The sequence below is a fragment of the Pyrus communis genome, chromosome 7, assembly GCF_963583255.1.
Source record: "Pyrus communis chromosome 7, drPyrComm1.1, whole genome shotgun sequence".
In the NCBI taxonomy this organism is placed as follows: Eukaryota; Viridiplantae; Streptophyta; class Magnoliopsida; order Rosales; family Rosaceae; genus Pyrus; species Pyrus communis.
Window position 1 is genome coordinate 12,547,654 of NC_084809.1, and position 18,011 is coordinate 12,565,664.

The 18,011-nt window shown below is 39.7% G+C and overlaps 3 protein-coding genes across 3 annotated transcripts; 1 reads left to right on the forward strand and 2 right to left on the reverse strand.

Moving 5' to 3' along the window:
- Positions 1 to 234: 234 nt before the first annotated feature.
- Positions 235 to 3,308, reverse strand: LOC137738745 (transcription termination factor MTERF8, chloroplastic-like). Its single transcript, XM_068478221.1, has 2 exons — positions 1,826 to 3,308; positions 235 to 653 (listed from the first exon to the last, which is right to left on the reverse strand). Exon 1 carries the CDS (start codon positions 3,096 to 3,098, stop codon positions 1,872 to 1,874), a length of 1,227 nt encoding a protein of 408 aa, XP_068334322.1. The 5' UTR covers positions 3,099 to 3,308; the 3' UTR covers positions 235 to 653; positions 1,826 to 1,871.
- A 1,680-nt stretch (positions 3,309 to 4,988) lies between these two features.
- LOC137739210 (casein kinase 1-like protein 2) lies at positions 4,989 to 10,105 on the reverse strand. The gene is made up of 14 exons (XM_068478756.1): positions 9,823 to 10,105; positions 9,689 to 9,729; positions 8,726 to 8,795; positions 8,482 to 8,630; positions 8,301 to 8,396; positions 8,103 to 8,173; positions 7,222 to 7,283; positions 7,043 to 7,106; positions 6,858 to 6,942; positions 6,607 to 6,733; positions 6,434 to 6,516; positions 6,295 to 6,358; positions 5,907 to 6,049; positions 4,989 to 5,731 (listed from the first exon to the last, which is right to left on the reverse strand). Exons 1-14 carry the CDS (start codon positions 9,902 to 9,904, stop codon positions 5,435 to 5,437), a joined length of 1,434 nt encoding a protein of 477 aa, XP_068334857.1. The 5' UTR covers positions 9,905 to 10,105; the 3' UTR covers positions 4,989 to 5,434.
- A 3,862-nt stretch (positions 10,106 to 13,967) lies between these two features.
- LOC137740577 (uncharacterized) lies at positions 13,968 to 15,750 on the forward strand. The gene is made up of 2 exons (XM_068480417.1): positions 13,968 to 14,459; positions 15,505 to 15,750. Exons 1-2 carry the CDS (start codon positions 13,968 to 13,970, stop codon positions 15,748 to 15,750), a joined length of 738 nt encoding a protein of 245 aa, XP_068336518.1.
- Positions 15,751 to 18,011: the final 2,261 nt, after the last annotated feature.

An 18,011-nucleotide genomic window follows, 5' to 3' on the forward strand; every position in this document is an offset into this window, starting at 1 on the left:
ATTTTTTATGAGTGAATGTGGTGCAGCCACTATGGTCTGCAGCCAACAGGGGCAAGTGAAATACAAGGCCTTGCGACTTGCGAAGTAGCTACTGGCGTTTTCATTTCCTTGTAAATGGGGCCTGGTATTCACCCTTGATTTTTCAGTTAATTCATAAATAAAGCTCCCCTCGTACTGTCGAGGTTCACTAAAAAAAAACTATTCCAAGCCTCAAAGATCGAGTAATTTGCAAGTTTGGTATCAAATTCGAAGAATAGAGTCTCATATTTTGAATTTGGGGTTTAGGGATGATAAACATGAGATAGCTAGCAATTCCAGTTCCATACCAAAAATTGTAAGGAGAAACAAACACAAAGGAGTGAATGACTCATGGGTGAAAAATGAGAATCTCAAAACGTTTTGGCCACAAATTCCTCTTTCATAAGAAAAACATCCGGAGCGGATGAAAATTATGATTCCCTCTAACAATCCTCAACAACACAACTCACCTCGGTCAGTTACATTAAGGTAGTTTCACCCAATTCGCACTCAAGACACCAAAAGAAGCACTTCAGACGGCCAAAAACATCTGCTGACGCTAAGTTTGCTTCTGCATGTTATGCGCAGCACGGATTACTTCATCAAGCAACAACAACTGAGATGAAATTACGGGCCTGCATAAAATAACGAACATCAAGGAGTTACATAAACTGAAACATTCAGGAACTTTCAAACAAGTATACCGAACGAGCAATTATCAATTTCACATCTTGCTCGTATCAAGGCCAGATTTCTCAGCAAGTGTCTTAGGAGAAGAGCGTCAGCAAAAGCTTTCAAAACCAAGTTGAGTATGTCAACATGAGAAAGATAAGGCTTAGAAAGAGGTGGTCAAAAGTGTTTCCAACAAAGAAATTTGGGAAATACATTTAGTTACCCCTTGAATAGTTTTCTTAACTTCGTTTACTAAATAATGTCTGGCTGCAACCCCAATAGCTCCAGCACTCCGTCAACATATACAACTCACAATCTGATATATACACACACACCAGAAGCCAAAAACTTATGTCATATACAACATGGAGAAGACCGCACGTTTCAAAACAACAAAAGGAAAAAGAAATTTTTTTAGGGTAAATCTCTAATTCAAACTTACTAAGGCAACATCTACATCTTCAACTGAATTTTTAACTGCCCTCACACCATCACGAACAGCATTGCCACTTGAATGAGGCTGTATTCAAGTGTAGCAGAATGAATCTTAACACCAGGTAGGATGGTTTTTTCTGATGTGTCTATAACAGCATATTTCTATCTCATGAGCGACTCATGCATATACTTCTGTGCATATGGAATTAACACAATCAAATCTGTGTATAGCCATTTAAAATCACATTTTACAGTAGAGCTTTCAATGGATAAGTAGTTCTAATGATCCTTTTAGTCATCAAATTAAGAAAAAGACTAACAGAGTTTCGTCTTCCAATTTGTTCACTACAATACACCTCATTCCTCGAATGCAAAGACCAGTTGCACTAGGAAGTCTGGCCATGTCTACATCACGCCAGCCCACTGGCTTCCGGAAACTAAATTTTTTGATCATAGCAGAAACAAAATTAAAAAATGTGTTATTATACATAAACTAATAATAGTGTCAGAATGGATACAGACCCATCAATTGTATGAAGAATGTCCCTCAGAGAACAAGAACACTTCAATACATGATATTTGGTGAAGTCATCCATATGGATATGAAACATATTTCTTCATATAGCCATTGATATAAAGAAATGCCTATTGTAATGTCAAAGTAGAGAATGATTTCACATTTTGTGGCAGCAGGACTTACAGTTAGTCTTCAATCATCAAAGAAGAAACCACATCGCAGCTTCTTCCTACAATTGTTTCACACCGTCCCCTTTTTGCTCAAATCCTAAGCCCTGTTCCGCAAGTCTCAATTTCCCTTCAACGATGCTACGTAATTCAGGTACTTGCTCTTGATATTTGATTACAAGCCTATCCAAGAAGTACTGCTTTGGTTTCCTGACAAGGGTGCCTAAAGAAAATTCTCCCTTCGATATCAAGCCTTTCGACAGGAGAACTCTAATAACTAAGCACCTTGGTATGATATACTTTTCCAAACTATAATTTAGAGCAACTGAACTTCCAGCCACATCTGCAGGATGCCAACCCATTTTGTTCACAAGAAAATCCATTTTACTCGAAAAATTCTTCACTGTTAATTCCATAAACTGAGGATTCTTTCTAAATGCCAACAAGAAATCATCTTCAGTCCAACCCCAATTCTTATAAAGCTCCATCTTTTGAGCCCATTCTGGTTCATTCACTCGAATAATCACATACAGCACTTTCATAAATGAGGCATACGAAGGGGGGACACCCATACTCGTGACCTTCTTGACATTTTCCTTAAACTTGTCAGATTCAAGGGATACTAGAAAAGGACGATGCGACACCCAATAAGAGATTGAGGTTTCTGGCACTCCAAGTGCTCTCAGAACTGAAACGTTGGGAGCAATGTTTCTCATTTTGGCCAGCCCTACCCACTGAATGTTTGCAAACAAATGAGAAAGCTTGTTGTCATCGAGAACAAGTAAATTTTTTATGATATGATAACAAGGCATGAGACTTCCCTCTATGCTTCGTTCTAAAACAACCGGGCTCATACAAACCATGTGAGCAAGGCCGGTACCTGAAATGCCAATAGAAGCGAAAAACTCAAGCTTTGGGACAAGGTTCTTCTCAGCATTGGCTAAGAGCAACTTTGGACGTTTCTTAACAAGTTCTGAGATGTGGGTTTTACTGAATCCATGGCGTTTGAGAAGATTAAGAACCGAATCTGGTCTTTCTCGGGTATCAAATTGTACCTTCTTGGACACAGAAACAGCGAGTTTTTGGGACAACCCACATGAGTTCATAAGGTAAGACTCTGTAAAAGAGCCACGTTTTTCTCCTAGTATATCTTTTTCAGAAACTAATGATGATTTCGATGAATATGACCTGAGAAAAATAGCTTCTTTTTGGAAAACTTTCAAATGGGTCGCTGAATCACCAACAATTCCGAGCATTAATTGCAATCTTTTACAACAAGAATTGAGCATAATTGGATGGATGCAATACAATCAGGCACAAATGCACTACTTGTAGTGAACGAGCAGGAACTCACCAAATAGACAATCGTTTCTCTTCTTGGTTTCGAGCCGCCAGCAATTTCATTAACTGCTTTACTTCCTACGCCAATTCCGGATTTAGGTTTTTGCTCCGCCGCTCCTCAAAGCCAGAACTGGCTGAAGGAAACAAGTGCTCTCATTTTCAATTTTATTTTGTTTTGGACGCTATTATGAAACCGACAACTATTTATAGGGTAATGCTTTTTTTTAATGAAGGGAAGCAAAAGTTGAATTTATTTGACGAAAATCGATCTTAAAACTCTCACATATAAATGAAAGACAAATATAACTAAATCGTAATATTAAATGATTAATACCTATACATTAAAATTTAAAGATTTACGTCTAAATTAAGTGTAACTTTCTATTTTTAATTTGTTATTATTAACGGAGGGGGATGATTCAAATTTATTAAACTAAGTTAGGAAATGAAAGAGTTTCGAATCTGAGATGTATGAGTAGAAACTCAGCATTCTATTATTAAGGTTCGAACACATGCATAAAGTTGATATTTGAGTATACAACAGGTAATGATATGTTTGAGTTCTCTTATGACCTAAAAAGAGTTTGAGGTTTTTTTTTTTTCACTCCTATGACTTGCTCGATTTAGTTTTTAGTACAAACCTTACATTAGAGAAATGAAACAAATTTATTAATTTGAGAGGCTATTCCAAAATACCCTAATGAATTTGTAATTGGATCTCTTTTAATTGATTCTTTTATCCCATTGTAATATTTTAGATCGTTGAATGGACTCATTTGAAAACATTTGTCTGATGACAAAATTATCAAAGATTGGGATTCTTTACTTCTATTCAACAACTTACGAAAAGTTCCTTGATTTTGTTATGGCTAAATGGTTGTTGAAACCTTGCCAGCCGATTGGAGAAGGAAATACATGATATCTCATATATTTTTGTGAGAGATGCCCTAGGAATGACATGATCATTGCGTCTCTATCCAAGTTTTTCTGCAACCTTCACTTCACTGGGGAATGAAGAGGGAAGCCATAGTATGTTACATTGTTGAATCAAGGTATGGAACCATACCGCGTGAGGGACGCCTCACAAACTGAGACTTGAGGGATGAAGTAGAAGAAATTCTGGAACCATTGCATTCAGACTTCAATTAAAAGAAATGTGATAAAAACCCAAGTTGCTCTTGGAATTCCAGCCACGTCTACCGGACGCCAGCCCATCGTCATTCGCCGGAAAACACAATTCAAGTTTGGTAGAAACAAACTAATCAGTGTCAGGATATAGACCCAGCAATTATAACTTATAAGAAGAAACTAGCATAAGGAGTGCCAATTGTGCAGTGCGGATATAGAACCAACGTCGGAACAAGTAAAATAAATGCCCATTGCCTATTGGAAGAAACTAGATTTCCTGCCACATCCGCGCGTTGCCAACCCATTCTATTCATCACTGTTTGTTTTGTTATTGTGTTATTGGGTTACTCTTAATCTTGACGACAAATTTGGTTTTGCAATGATCTGTGGATTCTTGGTATTTTTTATAGTGATTCAATCATGCTTGTTAGTACACATACAAAATTTCAATTTGGTTTCTTTGGTTTTTGGTACGGCATCCCGAACTGAACCAGCCCAGTCAAAACTATTTCATAAAAATTTACCAAACACCACTTTTTTTAGCTGTAAAGCATTTTTACAACTATAGTTTACCAAGCACTTCTTTATTTTCACAACACAACATAAGCAGTTTCTTTTCAAAGCACGTCAATACCGAACTAAACCCTAAATATTGACCCACATAGCTCTGAAAAAAGTATGTAACAAGAACGAATCAACCTCAACTCGTAGGTCTTAACACTCGGTTCTTTTAAATATTTATAACCCGAACAAGGAGGATTACAATATCATAATATGCATCAACAAATCAAAGCATTGGTGTACTTACAGTTTTACAGTGTCTATCTGCATTGAGTCGCATTGTAATGTTCGATGAAAAGCACAAATATGCATGATAACATCAAATTAACAAAGGTACCTAGAAGGTGAAACCAGGGCGACCCAACTCGAACTGTATTGACAAAAGGGCTTTTTACCTGGGTAGGGTTTCCGGGGCATCCAACTTCCACTTCTGTATCGCGTCTTTATTGCAAACTGCTTTAGAGAGACAGCCCCCAAACTGTTGCAGCTTTCCTCAAACATAATACACTTTTAAAACAAATTCCACCCCAAGCGCGTGACAAATGTATACGGTTTTTCAAATTTACAGTGGACCAGAAATTGAGAGAGGCTGCTGCTAATACTGTACTCTCTCATCATTATTAAAATGCAGGCTCTCAATACCCTTGAGAGTGGATTCTAAGTTCTTTGCGTTTGAAATGTTTCTTCCTGATGATGCACGGTTGTTCTCTGAAGGCACAACCGGTGAACTTCTTTGGCCACTAGAAATTTTACCTAGTGTTCCGGGGCTTAATTCTGTGGCTTGAGGGCGAGAGGGATCAGCTTCACTGCCAACAAGCACAGCATCCCGACTGCTAGACACTGCAGCCCTCCTCGACGGTCCACTTGACCGCAGGAAATTAGAACTTGATAACTGCATGACCCAAGTAAAATGAATGGAATAAATTAATCCAAAAATGTACAAACCCAAATAACAATGAATAAAACGATATCTGTAGAACTGAGAGAATCTTGTCAAACTAGATAATCGAAATTAACCAAACAGGATGAAAGTTTAATGAATCAAGATTTAAACAGAAACGCATTACCATTGCATCTTTAGAAAGAGATCGATCATTTGCAGCAGGACTTTTTTGTCTGGAGATGTTTCCAGAATTTAGAATCGGTCCAGAGTTTCTCCTACGAGAAGGATCTAACAATGACCAACCGGTTGGTCTACCTTCCTCACCACCTGCAAAAAGTTAAGAACAAAAGGTGAACAAACAAATACTAGAATAAAATATAACAAGAAACACTTCAAGGAGATCGGGAGAACACTTATAACAGCCATATAACACAACCCAAAAGATGCAGCAAAACAAGTATGTCACTGCACTTTCAAGGTACTAAACTAGGTAAACAGGGAGACATGAAACAGAGTTTTGGCATCCAGATGAATTGCTGCTATGCAGAAAATGAAACGAATGGCATAATTACCAGATTGTCTTTCGGCATTTGCCACAGTCGGAGGCAAGCCAGAGCTCGGACCAGCATTAGAACCCTATTCAATATAAAGTAATGTCAGATAAATGCATGCACTAAAATGCACTGAAAAATGTACTGTTACAGCACTTACAAGAGGCCGAGTAGGAGGTGTGGCAATCTGTGACTGCTGATATTTCAAGATAGTCCAATCAAAGATGTAATCAAACTGAAAACCTGAAGAAAGAAGACAACCATGTCAGTAGGCATGGTTAACGACCTAACATCAATAGAGTTGCTGCAACCTATCAAAGAACAATTTCAAACCTTCTCGAATAAAAAGATCACGAAAGAGTCTCTTCAGATAAGCATAATCTGGTTTATCATCAAACCTCAGAGACCTACAGTAATGGAAGTATGACGCAAACTCTGTTGGATACCCACGGCATAATGCCTACGAAAGAATTAAGAGAAAAACCAGTGAATATTCCCTAATGAATAAAATTCTATACCATCTTATGTCTTTATAAAAAAAAAATATACTAACAAAGAATTGTAATCATTATATTTCAGCTTACCTCGATAGAAGTTGACACTTTTTTTTCACTGATCTTCTCATACTTTTGCTTTTTCGTTCCTGCTTTCAGTCCCTGCCAAGGAAGACTTAAGAAGGAGAACAAATGGTCATAAAACAATAGAACATGCAAATACACACACACACACACACACACACACATATGACAATGGCAGGCACAATAATTACCTTCCTCGTAGAAAGTACATAAGCACATATCCAAGTGATTCTAAATCATCCCTGCGGCTTTGTTCTATGCAGCATAAAATTAACATGATCAGACTAACATAGCGGAAGAAGGGAAAAAGTTACGGGAGAGGGAGGGAGAGAGAGAGAGAGAGAGGGAGAGAGAGGCAAAGAGAGCTTACCAATGCCAAGGTGGGTATTCATGCTTGCATATCTTGCAGTACCAGTCAAATTCTTATTTTCTCTGTAGTTAAACAATTACCAAATCAATTTTAGTTTACCACTTCATATATGTTATCTATTACAAGCATACTTTATTTTTCACAGAAACACCTAACATAAAAAGGCTAAGAAAGATATGAATTGTAATAACAGTACTGAACTGGGGCAGTTCCCAAAATGAAAAGACGAATTGATCACAATATACAGAATAAATTGCATGCAAGCAATATCCTGTGGTTTTCTTCCCAAATCATTTATATGTGGTCTAGATACTGACCAACTCCATCCCTCCTTCCCTTTGGATTGTTAAAACAGACACCAGAAACCAAAAGAAAGTAATATTATAAGTCCCCTAAAATATAATTAGTCAAAGACTACCATTATTTAAAATGCTTAACTAAACTTCAGTACTCTAGACCAGAGTCACTAGACGAAATTAAATGACATTAGAACACAGTCCCTACACCTAGTTTATTCTATCTAATGGTGCTATCCATACATCCCTTATCAGTATATGGACAGCTATCTCTCGAGCACAAGTTTAGGTTCGGCCTCAATGGGAAAATAAAACGGAGCACCTAACAACGTATCTTCAGACCAAGAACTCTTCAAAATGATAATCCACTGATGTTACAGCGGACATCTATTGCAACAAGAGTTAAAAACAGACACAACAAAGAGCAACCACTTACGAGAATAGGGTAGAAATCTTGATACACATTTTACTTTTAAAAATAGGAACAAGAAGAACAGAACTAACAGCATTTCATATTTGAGGTCAGCTATGTAACTAAGTAAGATAAACAAAGAATCAATTATTAAATAATCCAAACAAACCAACCTGTAAGGAATATGCTGATGAGTCGAAGTGTCTCTATACTTCTTAGCGAGACCAAAGTCAATGACGTAAATCTACATGAAAGAAGAGATTTTTAATGCATTTATATATAAATAAAAAAAACACATAATCAAAACCAAAGTTTCAGAGTGAGTCACAGAATAAGGAAAAAAACAAATTTAAACAGAAAGTTCCAAAAACCTGATTTGCTCGTCGACCCAAGCCCATTAGGAAATTGTCTGGTTTGATATCACGATGTAGAAATGACTTGGAATGAACAAACTCCACTCGATTGATCTGACACAGGTTCCAAGACTCAGATGAACAAACTGCAAGGAAGATTAGATTCTAGAAGAAAATGAATCTGTGAAAAGAATCCTACCATTTGATCTGCAAGCATGAGAACAGTCTTAAGAGACAATTTCCTACTGCAAAAGTTGAACAAATCTTCAAGACTAGGTCCCAGTAAATCCATCACAAGAACATTGTACTCTCCTTCAGTGCCAAACCATCTCACATTTGGAACTCCAGCTGCGAAAATTGTATATAGTAGCCAGTTCAGAAAGATACATGCCAGACCTTGCAAAATATTGAAAAGCAACACTAATAGTGGTAAAGGCCATTACTTCCTCCCTGTAGTATTTTATACAGCTTTGATTCATACAACAATTGCGGATGCTTTGTTTTGACATTTTCCTGAGAAAAAGAAGTACAATGAAATTTAAGCAAATTAAACGTATAAATTGGCAAATTCATCCAAATATACACACACACACAAAACGATGATCATAACCAGATTTCTAACATTTATCCTCACAACACAGTTCAAGGAATCAAACGGTAGCAGTCTAAGCATCAATGAGAAACACTACATTCACAAAGACTTGCTAAAGAAAAGAAATAAATTCAAACATAACTTTTGTCATGCATAGAAGACACTGAAAGCATTCGAAAGTCAGGTTCACTAGGGCCACATCACTGTAGACTAGCAACGACCCAGAATTGTCAATAGTTACAGTGTAGACACTCCAAGATCTACCAAGCGAACAGGAATTGACGCCAAAGTATCAAACAAACTACTCCACTTGCGTCACCCAACACAGTGAACCAACATGCCCAAACAACACTCAACCATATAAATCACATTCTGCTTTTTCAAATTTTCATTTTCCAGTATCACCCAATTTCAACCACCCACAACATGGGAGATGGATTACTTCAAATGCAAAGAACATAAAGGATACTAGGTTCAGTTTCAACCTTGAACGTCATGACTCATGCCTCAATTGAAATCCCCTCCTCACATTTACTAAAGCGATACACAGTTGAAGAGCCCCCAAAGTCTCAATTATGCATTACAAGCGACCCAAATTTCCATTTCTACAGCACTCATCCTAACATAGCCTATTTCTACACGGCATGATCATCAGCTAGCAATAATATAAATGCATAATTGATCATAGTTTGGAGGTCAATTCGGCAAAAAGATTATTAATACAGCATAAATATCCAAGAAAAACTAATAATTTCTTAATGCTGCATAAAAACATTTAATTCCAAGAAAATGTGTGAATTAAAACCGAACTTACGAGCTTAATCGCAACCTCCTCATTTGTCTGAATATTAGTACCTGAAAATGAAAACCCAAACAAAAAATATTAATAAATAAATAAAATTGAAAGAATAAAAAATCAGAAAACACCAAGAAGGTGAAGAAAATAACCTAGGTAGATCTCTCCGAACGATCCGCTACCGATCTTCCGGCCAAGTCGAAACCTTCCGCCGACCCGCGGCTCCATTGCCATCCCCAAAACGCAAAACGATCACAGAGAAACCCTAGCCCTAAATCAAAACCCTAAAAAAATCCCTAAAAAGAAAGGAGGATTTGGGGGTCGGACGAGGCCTTGACCAAGCCTTAGTCCTTGGAGAGGAGTTAGATAAAAACAGCTGCTTGAAGGAAAGTTGAGAAGTGGGTGGGGGCAGGGATGCGTAGGGGTACAAGTGGAAAATCGGATGACTTTATCTCTCTACAAAGTCTAGGGTTAGAGTGAGAGAGAGAAAAGAAGACGACCATGAGAGAATACGTTATAACATTTTAAACTCTTCCATCCAACCGAAAAATATTTGGCTGTTCAAAAAATGAATCGAACTTTCTACACAGAATTGTTTGCTGCTAATTTATAAGATTTTATAGTTATTTTTAAAATCGTTTATATTATAAATTACTCTACAAAGATCTAATCCGTAGAAAATCAATTAAAACCAAGGTCGTTCAACTATCAAATTGTATAAAAACAAACTAATAGAATTGGTAAAAGTATTACGAACCATCTATGTAATTGATATAACAGATTAACTAATGGCCTTAGTTTTAATTCACTTTTTGCACAGATGATATTTACATAGTGGTTCATAATATGAACTATTATGATCATAAACGCAAAACTCTATGATCCGAACATGAAGAGTTTTGAGTAGGAATTCATACTCATCATTGAGTAACCAAGCATTGTTTCATCCAATCAAAGCGGTATTTTTTTCCTACGGCCTTGATATGACGTGCTTCCCTTCTTTTCGTTTTTGGGCAATTAACTGCCAGACGACGTCGTCTCTGTTGCTTTGAGAAACTAATAGCCACTTTGCGTGAAGGAATATACACTTAGAATAGGCATAGGTTTGACAATTTCTTAAACGAGATGTTAATTCGACACGAAACGACACAAAATATAACAGATTTTTCGTCAACATGTTAACAAGTTGAGTCATTATTAGGTCACCCATTAAAAACCAATTAACGGATTGGGTCACTTCCGTAAAGATAACACCCAGAGGATTATAGTGAAGGAAGAAGCCAGTCATCGAATGTCCGCACTGATGGGTCTAAGTCTCCAAATAACACCACAATGTCCCTGAATCTCATTGATAACAAGTTTGAATCACCCTCTATATAAATCTGAAGGAGGCCCTTTTGTTTTGCACAATTGAAGAACTTCTCTCAAAGCCATAACTTCCGTCACATGGATAGTAACTTCACCAAGGTTCAAAGCATCAACAATGATAGGCTAGCCCTTATAGTCTCTTATCACAAAACATGATGCCACATTATTCCAAACCACGGATTCATCAAAGTAATCTTCACAAAAGGGGCTCGAGTGGTACCATTATATCACCTCATTAGGCTTGATTGTCTTCTTTCTTGACATCCTTAGCATTAATGATACGCAGAAGAAATCCACACCTACAATAGTAAAGAGCAAAAAAAGGAGCAAGGCTAGGCTTCACAATTCAGAGAATTAACCAGTTTCGGTTATTCCAAATTTACCAACAGATTAAAAAAGCTTTGATAAGAGGAGAAAGTTCAGTAGCTTCAGAGTTTGGCAGTGATTCTCAGTGGCGGAGCCAAGACTTTTCAGTGAAGAGGATGCAACCTAAAATAATCCCAAAAATTTTAGAGGCGACACGTGGACATTTGCCCAAGAAAGATAAGATTGCCCTCAATAAATAGGCAGGTTCCTCAGATACTCCCACGCTCAACTCACACCCCTAAAGGTCCCAGGAGTTGAATAACATCTTAGAAGATTTCACAAAGCCCTTATCGCTCAATCCCATACAGGCCCAAACCAAGGAGCCAAGGCCTACCTAGCGCGCAACGCAGACCCAAGGCCAACTGCCACATGCGTGAGCCCAATGTGTCCACACGCACGACCCATCCATCCAGCCGAGTTTGCCCGTCTCGTGACCCGCTGATGAGGTGATATTATACCATATATTTTACCCTATTCTTAGTTATAATTTATTGGTTATTTTGGTAGAATTTTGATACTTTGTTTTATATTTTCAATATGGGACATTCGACTTCCTCTAGAGCAAAAAGTAGCCAAATGGATGAATTTTGGAGTGATTCTAATTGGAGGATGTTCGTGAGTCTTTCAAGATGATTGTATCAAAGTGTCAGATTTTTTTAACAAGCCGTTTGACCGTGGCGATGAAATTAAGGCCCAGCGTGCAGCTTTCCCAAATTGAAGTTTTTAGATGTTTTGGGTATTTTGGAGGTCAAAATGACATATTTTGAGGAAGATTCCTTCTAAAGAATTGTAGGGGACGTCTCAAGTTTTAAAAAGAGACCTTTTGGAATCAAATCAGAGTTGATTTGGTTAGTCAAAAGTCTAATGTTCTAAGAACTCCAAATTTTAGTTCAAATAAGAAACCTTTTACTTTCTATTTTATTATTTTATTATGCTTCCTAGTCTTATTCTAAGACCTTTTACGGTTTTATTTTGTAGTAGTATAAATAAGGCTTTTTAGCAATTAGGTAGAAGGAGGGGGGAGAGAACGCACGCACCACTTTGAGAGCTTTTGGAAGATTCAAGTTTATTTTCAAGGCGTTTTCTATCCATGTTTTTAATAAAATTTTGTTTTATGATTCTTTGCACCTAGTTTCGTTTGCTCATCTTAAGGGGTATATGGTTTTTCAAAAGGATTTCACAAAACTTAATGAGTCTTGCATGTTCACATTCGATCTGAACGCCACGGACGGGTTGCATGTTAGATATACGTTATATATTGGAGGTTCCAAGTAGGGCATACTTTAGGAAAACCTAACCTTCAAAATATGCATGTGTAATTCATAAGTAATTGGAAAAACTACGCAGGATTGTTAAGGTGACGGTGGAACCCTAGTGCTTAAATAGATTTTCAAAACTATTTTCTTTTATTTTCTTTACTTTCCCAATTTATTTAATTGTTTTTAATTAAATTCGTTTTTAATATTTTAGGTTATAAAATCACTTTTTTTCTAAACTTTGTTTTCAAATAATTAATTAAAATTTGGTATTTACATAAATCATTCATTCAATCCCTGTGGAGAACGACCTTGCTTGAGCTGCTATACTACGACAAACCTATACTCTTGCAAGTATTTTGTGTGATTTTAACCTCTTTGTTTAGGTACCTAAAAATCTTATCACCCTCTCCAACGATCCGACCCAAGGCCACCTCCGGCGATCCAGATTCTGACCATCGGTCCCGCGATTGATCCAAGTTATTTTCACTCCACTTTTCTGCTAGGATGCTTGCTCCGAGCTTAAGCTTTGTACCTGTAGTCCACTACACTTCCCCCACACATGAAGATGCCTATTATCCAGACTCTTCCAATCCAAATGGCGAGCACCACATGCCCCAGCAAGTCACCAATTTGACGAGCACCCTCGTGCAACAAACCACCTTGGTGAACCAGTTCTTTGAGCGTATCGAGACACAATATGCCCTCGACAAAGTATCCCGAAGCAAGACGAGGGCAGAAGAACGTGATTCATTCCAATGACGTCTCGGCAGAGAGCCGTTTAGCCCACCACGAACCGTGCGTTCGGGTAGTGTGCACTCTTATTTGGGCCTTCAGAAAAACGTCTTTTCCCCCTAGATGCGTAGAGAAACGTTCATTCCCGACTTAGCTCGTGAGTCAATCTGCATTCGAGGTTAGGTCCACACTCTAATGAGCATTCAGGACATTCCAAGCGAAGCGTCCACATGAGGCTAGGCCTACAAGGAGATCCTCTTACGAGGCATCGGAGTAGTCAGCCACATTGCGGACCGAGGACAGCACGAGAGCAGTCCAGCTCAAGTTCCACTGGCAGCCTCCACCAAATGCAATGGCGAGCAGCACAGAATAAACCACGTGCATCGCGACCACAACACAAACGAGCAGGACATGCCGAAGAGCAACATGGACCAACAGGTTAACACTGGAGGCTTCGCTACCCCCACCAAGTGCAAATCCAAGAGGAAGTACAAAGGCTCGTAGCAAAACAGCCACGCAGATTCCAATGCATTAATACTACCGACGATGCCCTTCGTAGAGACGTGACCAACATGAGCAAGTCACCATTTACAAACGAGATTAAGCATATGGAGCCACCGTGGAAGTTCAACCCGTCGCATTTCACCTTGTTCAAAAGAGATGAAGATTCGGACAAGCACTTGCTGCACTACCAAAACGCCATGACCCTCTACTACATCAATGATGCTCTCATATGCAAAATCTTTACCACGGCGTTCCAAGGCGAGGCACAAGATTGGTTCCACAGCCTGCCGCCACATTTAATCTGGAACTTCAACGAACTTTCCTTGGTCTTCACTAAGGAATATTTGTCCTACTGCTTGATCAAGAAGAAGTCTGACCACCTCTTCAACATGAAGAATGACCCAAATGAGTCACTTCGCACATACATCAAGAGGTTCAAGGCGGAGAAGAGAAAGATCATCGGATGTAATGACAACATTGCATGCTTAGCTTTCCGAAAATGGCTCATAATAGATCACCCACTTTTTGGTGAACTGATTATGGGACAGAACTTAACCCTGGTAGATTCTTATGTTTTGGCAGAAAAGCACTCCCTCTGCTTATGGATAAGGCCAAGCGCTCCCAGAAACCGCTTGAGCAACCACAACCCAAGACATACACCAAGTTCTTAGTACCAATCAACCAGATCCTTCGCAACCTTAGGGACAAGCCATGGTTCAAGATGCCACAACCCATGAAGGGAAACACCTCTAAGATGGACCAAACAAAGTATTACACATTCCACAAAGGTCTAGGGCACCCAACAAACGACCACACCACATGGATGAAGTACCTTGAAAAGCTCGTGAAGAAAGGCAAGTGCGACCAGTATGTCGACAGGCCAACCCAAGGCAAGAAGCAGACGCCGAAGCCGAACCCTCAACCAAGACTATCAAAATCAACAGAATCTTTGCCGAATTTGAGCATTTAGGAGCCACCAACAAGTCCAATAGGAGGAAGATCTAGTAGGCGAGATCAGTCTTTCAGGTTCAAGTTGTAGATGATATACCTGGACCAATCGTCAGCTTTATCGAGCAGGACGTTGAGGGAGTAGACTTTCCCCACGACGACACTTTGGTGATTTCTACTTAATTGGCCTACGCCATCGTTGACAGAATTATGGTGAACAACGACAGCTTAGTCAATATCCTACAACTATCAGTCATCCAGAAGATGAGTCTAGAAAGCATGATCAAACCCAAGGCAGAGATCTTGACCGAATTCAACGGACTTACCTCAAATTTCATTAGAACAATCACTCTCGACATAATTAGCCCTCCAATTGTCTCATCGTAGACCTTCATGATCGTCAGTGCCCCATCTTCCCATAATGAGATATTGGGTCGACCTTGGCTAGTGAAAATTAGAGTTATAACATCGATCGAGTATTAGAAAATTCGATTTCGCATCCCAGGAGGAGTAGTCGGAGAGATCAAAGGTGACCAGGCCATGTCTTAGCGATACACTATATAAGTTTTCAAGGAGTTGAAGAAGAAGTTTTTCACCCTAGCAGTAGCAGCTGAAGTGTAAAAAGACGATTCTACCTTCGCCAAATAACAATTACAGCAGGCAAGTCAAGAAGATGGCATCAAGGTCAACAATGCCCTGGCAGATGAATCAGGATGGAAACCTGAAAAGAACGTCAAGCATATCATTCTTGACCCCCACCAGCCGGAGAAGACGGCTAGGATTGGCTCAGGTCTGAGCCCGAAGAAGAAGGGGGAACTCATGGTTTTCCTTAGGGAAAACCATGACGTTTTCGCATGGTCACCTTCTGACATGCCCGATATTGATCCAACGATAACCTGTTAAAAGCTGCACGTCAACCCCGCTACCAAACCTATGATCCAGAAAATGCGACATTTCGCACTCGAGCGAGTAGCGATTATTAAGGTGAAGATCGACAAGCTACAAGAGGTTGAATTCATTGAGGAAATGGTGCACTCAACATGGCTGGCCAACATCGTGCTAGTGATGAAAAAAGAAAAGGGCAAATGGAGAGTATGTATGGATTACGCCGACCTCAACAAGGCGTGCCCTAAAGACAACTACTCGGTTTCCCGAATCAACCTGTTCGTTGACTCAACATCCGGGAACCAGCTACTCAACTTCTTGGACACATACTTAGGCTACAATCAGATTACCATGTACGAGCCCGACAATGAGAAAACTACATTCCTGATCAAGCGAGGCATATACTGCTACAAGGTCATGCCTTTTGGCCTCAAGAACGCAAGAGCAACCTACCAACGACTCATAAACACGATGTTCAAAAAGCAAATCGGAGTAACCATGGAAGTCTACGTTGACGACATTATGGTGAAAGGCAAGCAATGGTTAGACCACATCGACAACTTAGCAAAGACTTTTGACATCATTTGAGAGTACAAAATGAAGCTCAACCCAGCTAAGTGCACTTTTGGCGTCTCCTCAGGCTGATTCTTAGGGTACCTTGTAACCCAGCAAGGAATCGAGCCTCATCCAAGGTAGATCAGACCGATCCTGGACATGAAATCTCCCATAACTCTGAATGAGATCCAAAGTATGACTGGACGAGCAACTGTACTCAATCGTTTCCTCTTGCGATCCACTGACCGATGCAAGCCCTTCTTCAAGGCAATCAAGAGGACGTAGAATGACAAATAGGACGACAAGTGTGAGAAAGCATTTCAGGACCTTAAGCAATACCTGACGTCACTTCTACTACTATCTAAGCTAGAAGTACCGGAAAACTTGTACATCTATCTAGCGGTATCAGAAGTAACATTGAGCTCTGCCCTCATACAAGAAGAGCTGAAGGCTCAATTGCCTGTATTCTATACATCCAAAGTTCTCATCGATACAAAAACCAGATACTCGAAGATTGAAAAACTAATTTTGGCGCTAGTTATTGCAGCTGGGAAGGTTATACCTTACTTTCAAGGGCATCCGGTCATCGTCATGACCCAGTACCCATTGTGATCAGTTTTGCATAGTCTAGACGATTCTCAACAAGTAATGAAGTAGGTGTTAAAACATGGCCAATACAGCTTAGCATACCAACCCTGCACGATAGTAAAGGCTCAGGCATTGGCAGACTTCGTAGCAGAATTCACCCCCGAGCCTGAAGATGCAATAACTCAGCCCAAAAGCACCCTAGAAGCAGTCGAGCACTCTGTAGCCGCACCAGCCTCACCTGCAGGAGATTTCTGGTGTTTGCACATCGATGGATCATTCAACTACTAGGGATCAGAAGCAGGCCTAGTTCTCACTACCCTAGACGGCTTGATGCTCGAGTAGGCTGATCACTCTAAGCTTCAAGACGTCAAACAACGAAGCAGAGTATAAAGCCCTACTAGCAAGTCTCTGATTAGCAAAAAATCTAGCGGTGAAGAAGCTCGTGATCTATTCCAATTCCCAGTTGATCATCAACCAGACCTTAGGGGAGTACACAGAAAAGCATCCAAGGATGGCCAGATACCTCGAGAAGGTATGAGAACAACTAACGACGTTTCAGGCGTACACTCACGCAGGTTCCACGAGTAGAAAATGCCCATGTAGACGCACTAACACACCTAAGCTCTGCCTTAGACCATCAGCTCAAGCGTTTCATCCTAGTCGAGTACTTGGAGAAACCGAGCACAAACGAAGAACCAACAGTCGAGGTGGTGCAAATCAACACAACTCCGAGTTGGCAAGATCCCATCACCAACTACATAATCAATGGAATGCTCCCCGTAAACAGATTGGAATCCATGAAGCTCCAAATGAAGGCAGCACGCTACTACTTGTGGAACGGCACGCTTGTTTATAGATTTTTCTCAGGACCACACCACCGTTGACTATCGTCTCCCGACGACCTAAAGATTCTTAGCTCAATCCACGAAGGCTTCTATGGAAACCACTCTAGAAGCCGTTCCCTGGCACAAAAAGCTCTTAACGCTGGCTACTACTGGTCAACCATGCATCAAGACGCTAAGGAGTACGTACAAAGGTACGACAGCTACCTGCCAGCGAACTCCACCCACAAACGAGCTCTTGGCTATTCATGCAATGGGCGATTGACCTGGTAGGACCAATGTCGTTTGCCATTA

Coding starts and splice junctions, on each gene's coding strand:
- LOC137740577 (XM_068480417.1), top strand. CDS start 13,968: ATGAGCAAGTCACCATTTACAAACGAGATTAAGCATATGGAGCCACCG. Junction 14,460..15,504: donor TGGGACAGAACTTAACCCTG/GTAGATTCTTAT, acceptor TAACAATTACAG/CAGGCAAGTCAAGAAGATGG.
- LOC137738745 (XM_068478221.1), bottom strand. CDS start 3,098: ATGCTCAATTCTTGTTGTAAAAGATTGCAATTAATGCTCGGAATTGTT.
- LOC137739210 (XM_068478756.1), bottom strand. CDS start 9,904: ATGGCAATGGAGCCGCGGGTCGGCGGAAGGTTTCGACTTGGCCGGAAG. Junction 8,631..8,725: donor TAAAATACTACAGGGAGGAA/GTAATGGCCTTT, acceptor CAATTTTCGCAG/CTGGAGTTCCAAATGTGAGA. Junction 6,050..6,294: donor AAATGCCGAAAGACAATCTG/GTAATTATGCCA, acceptor AACTTTTTGCAG/GTGGTGAGGAAGGTAGACCA.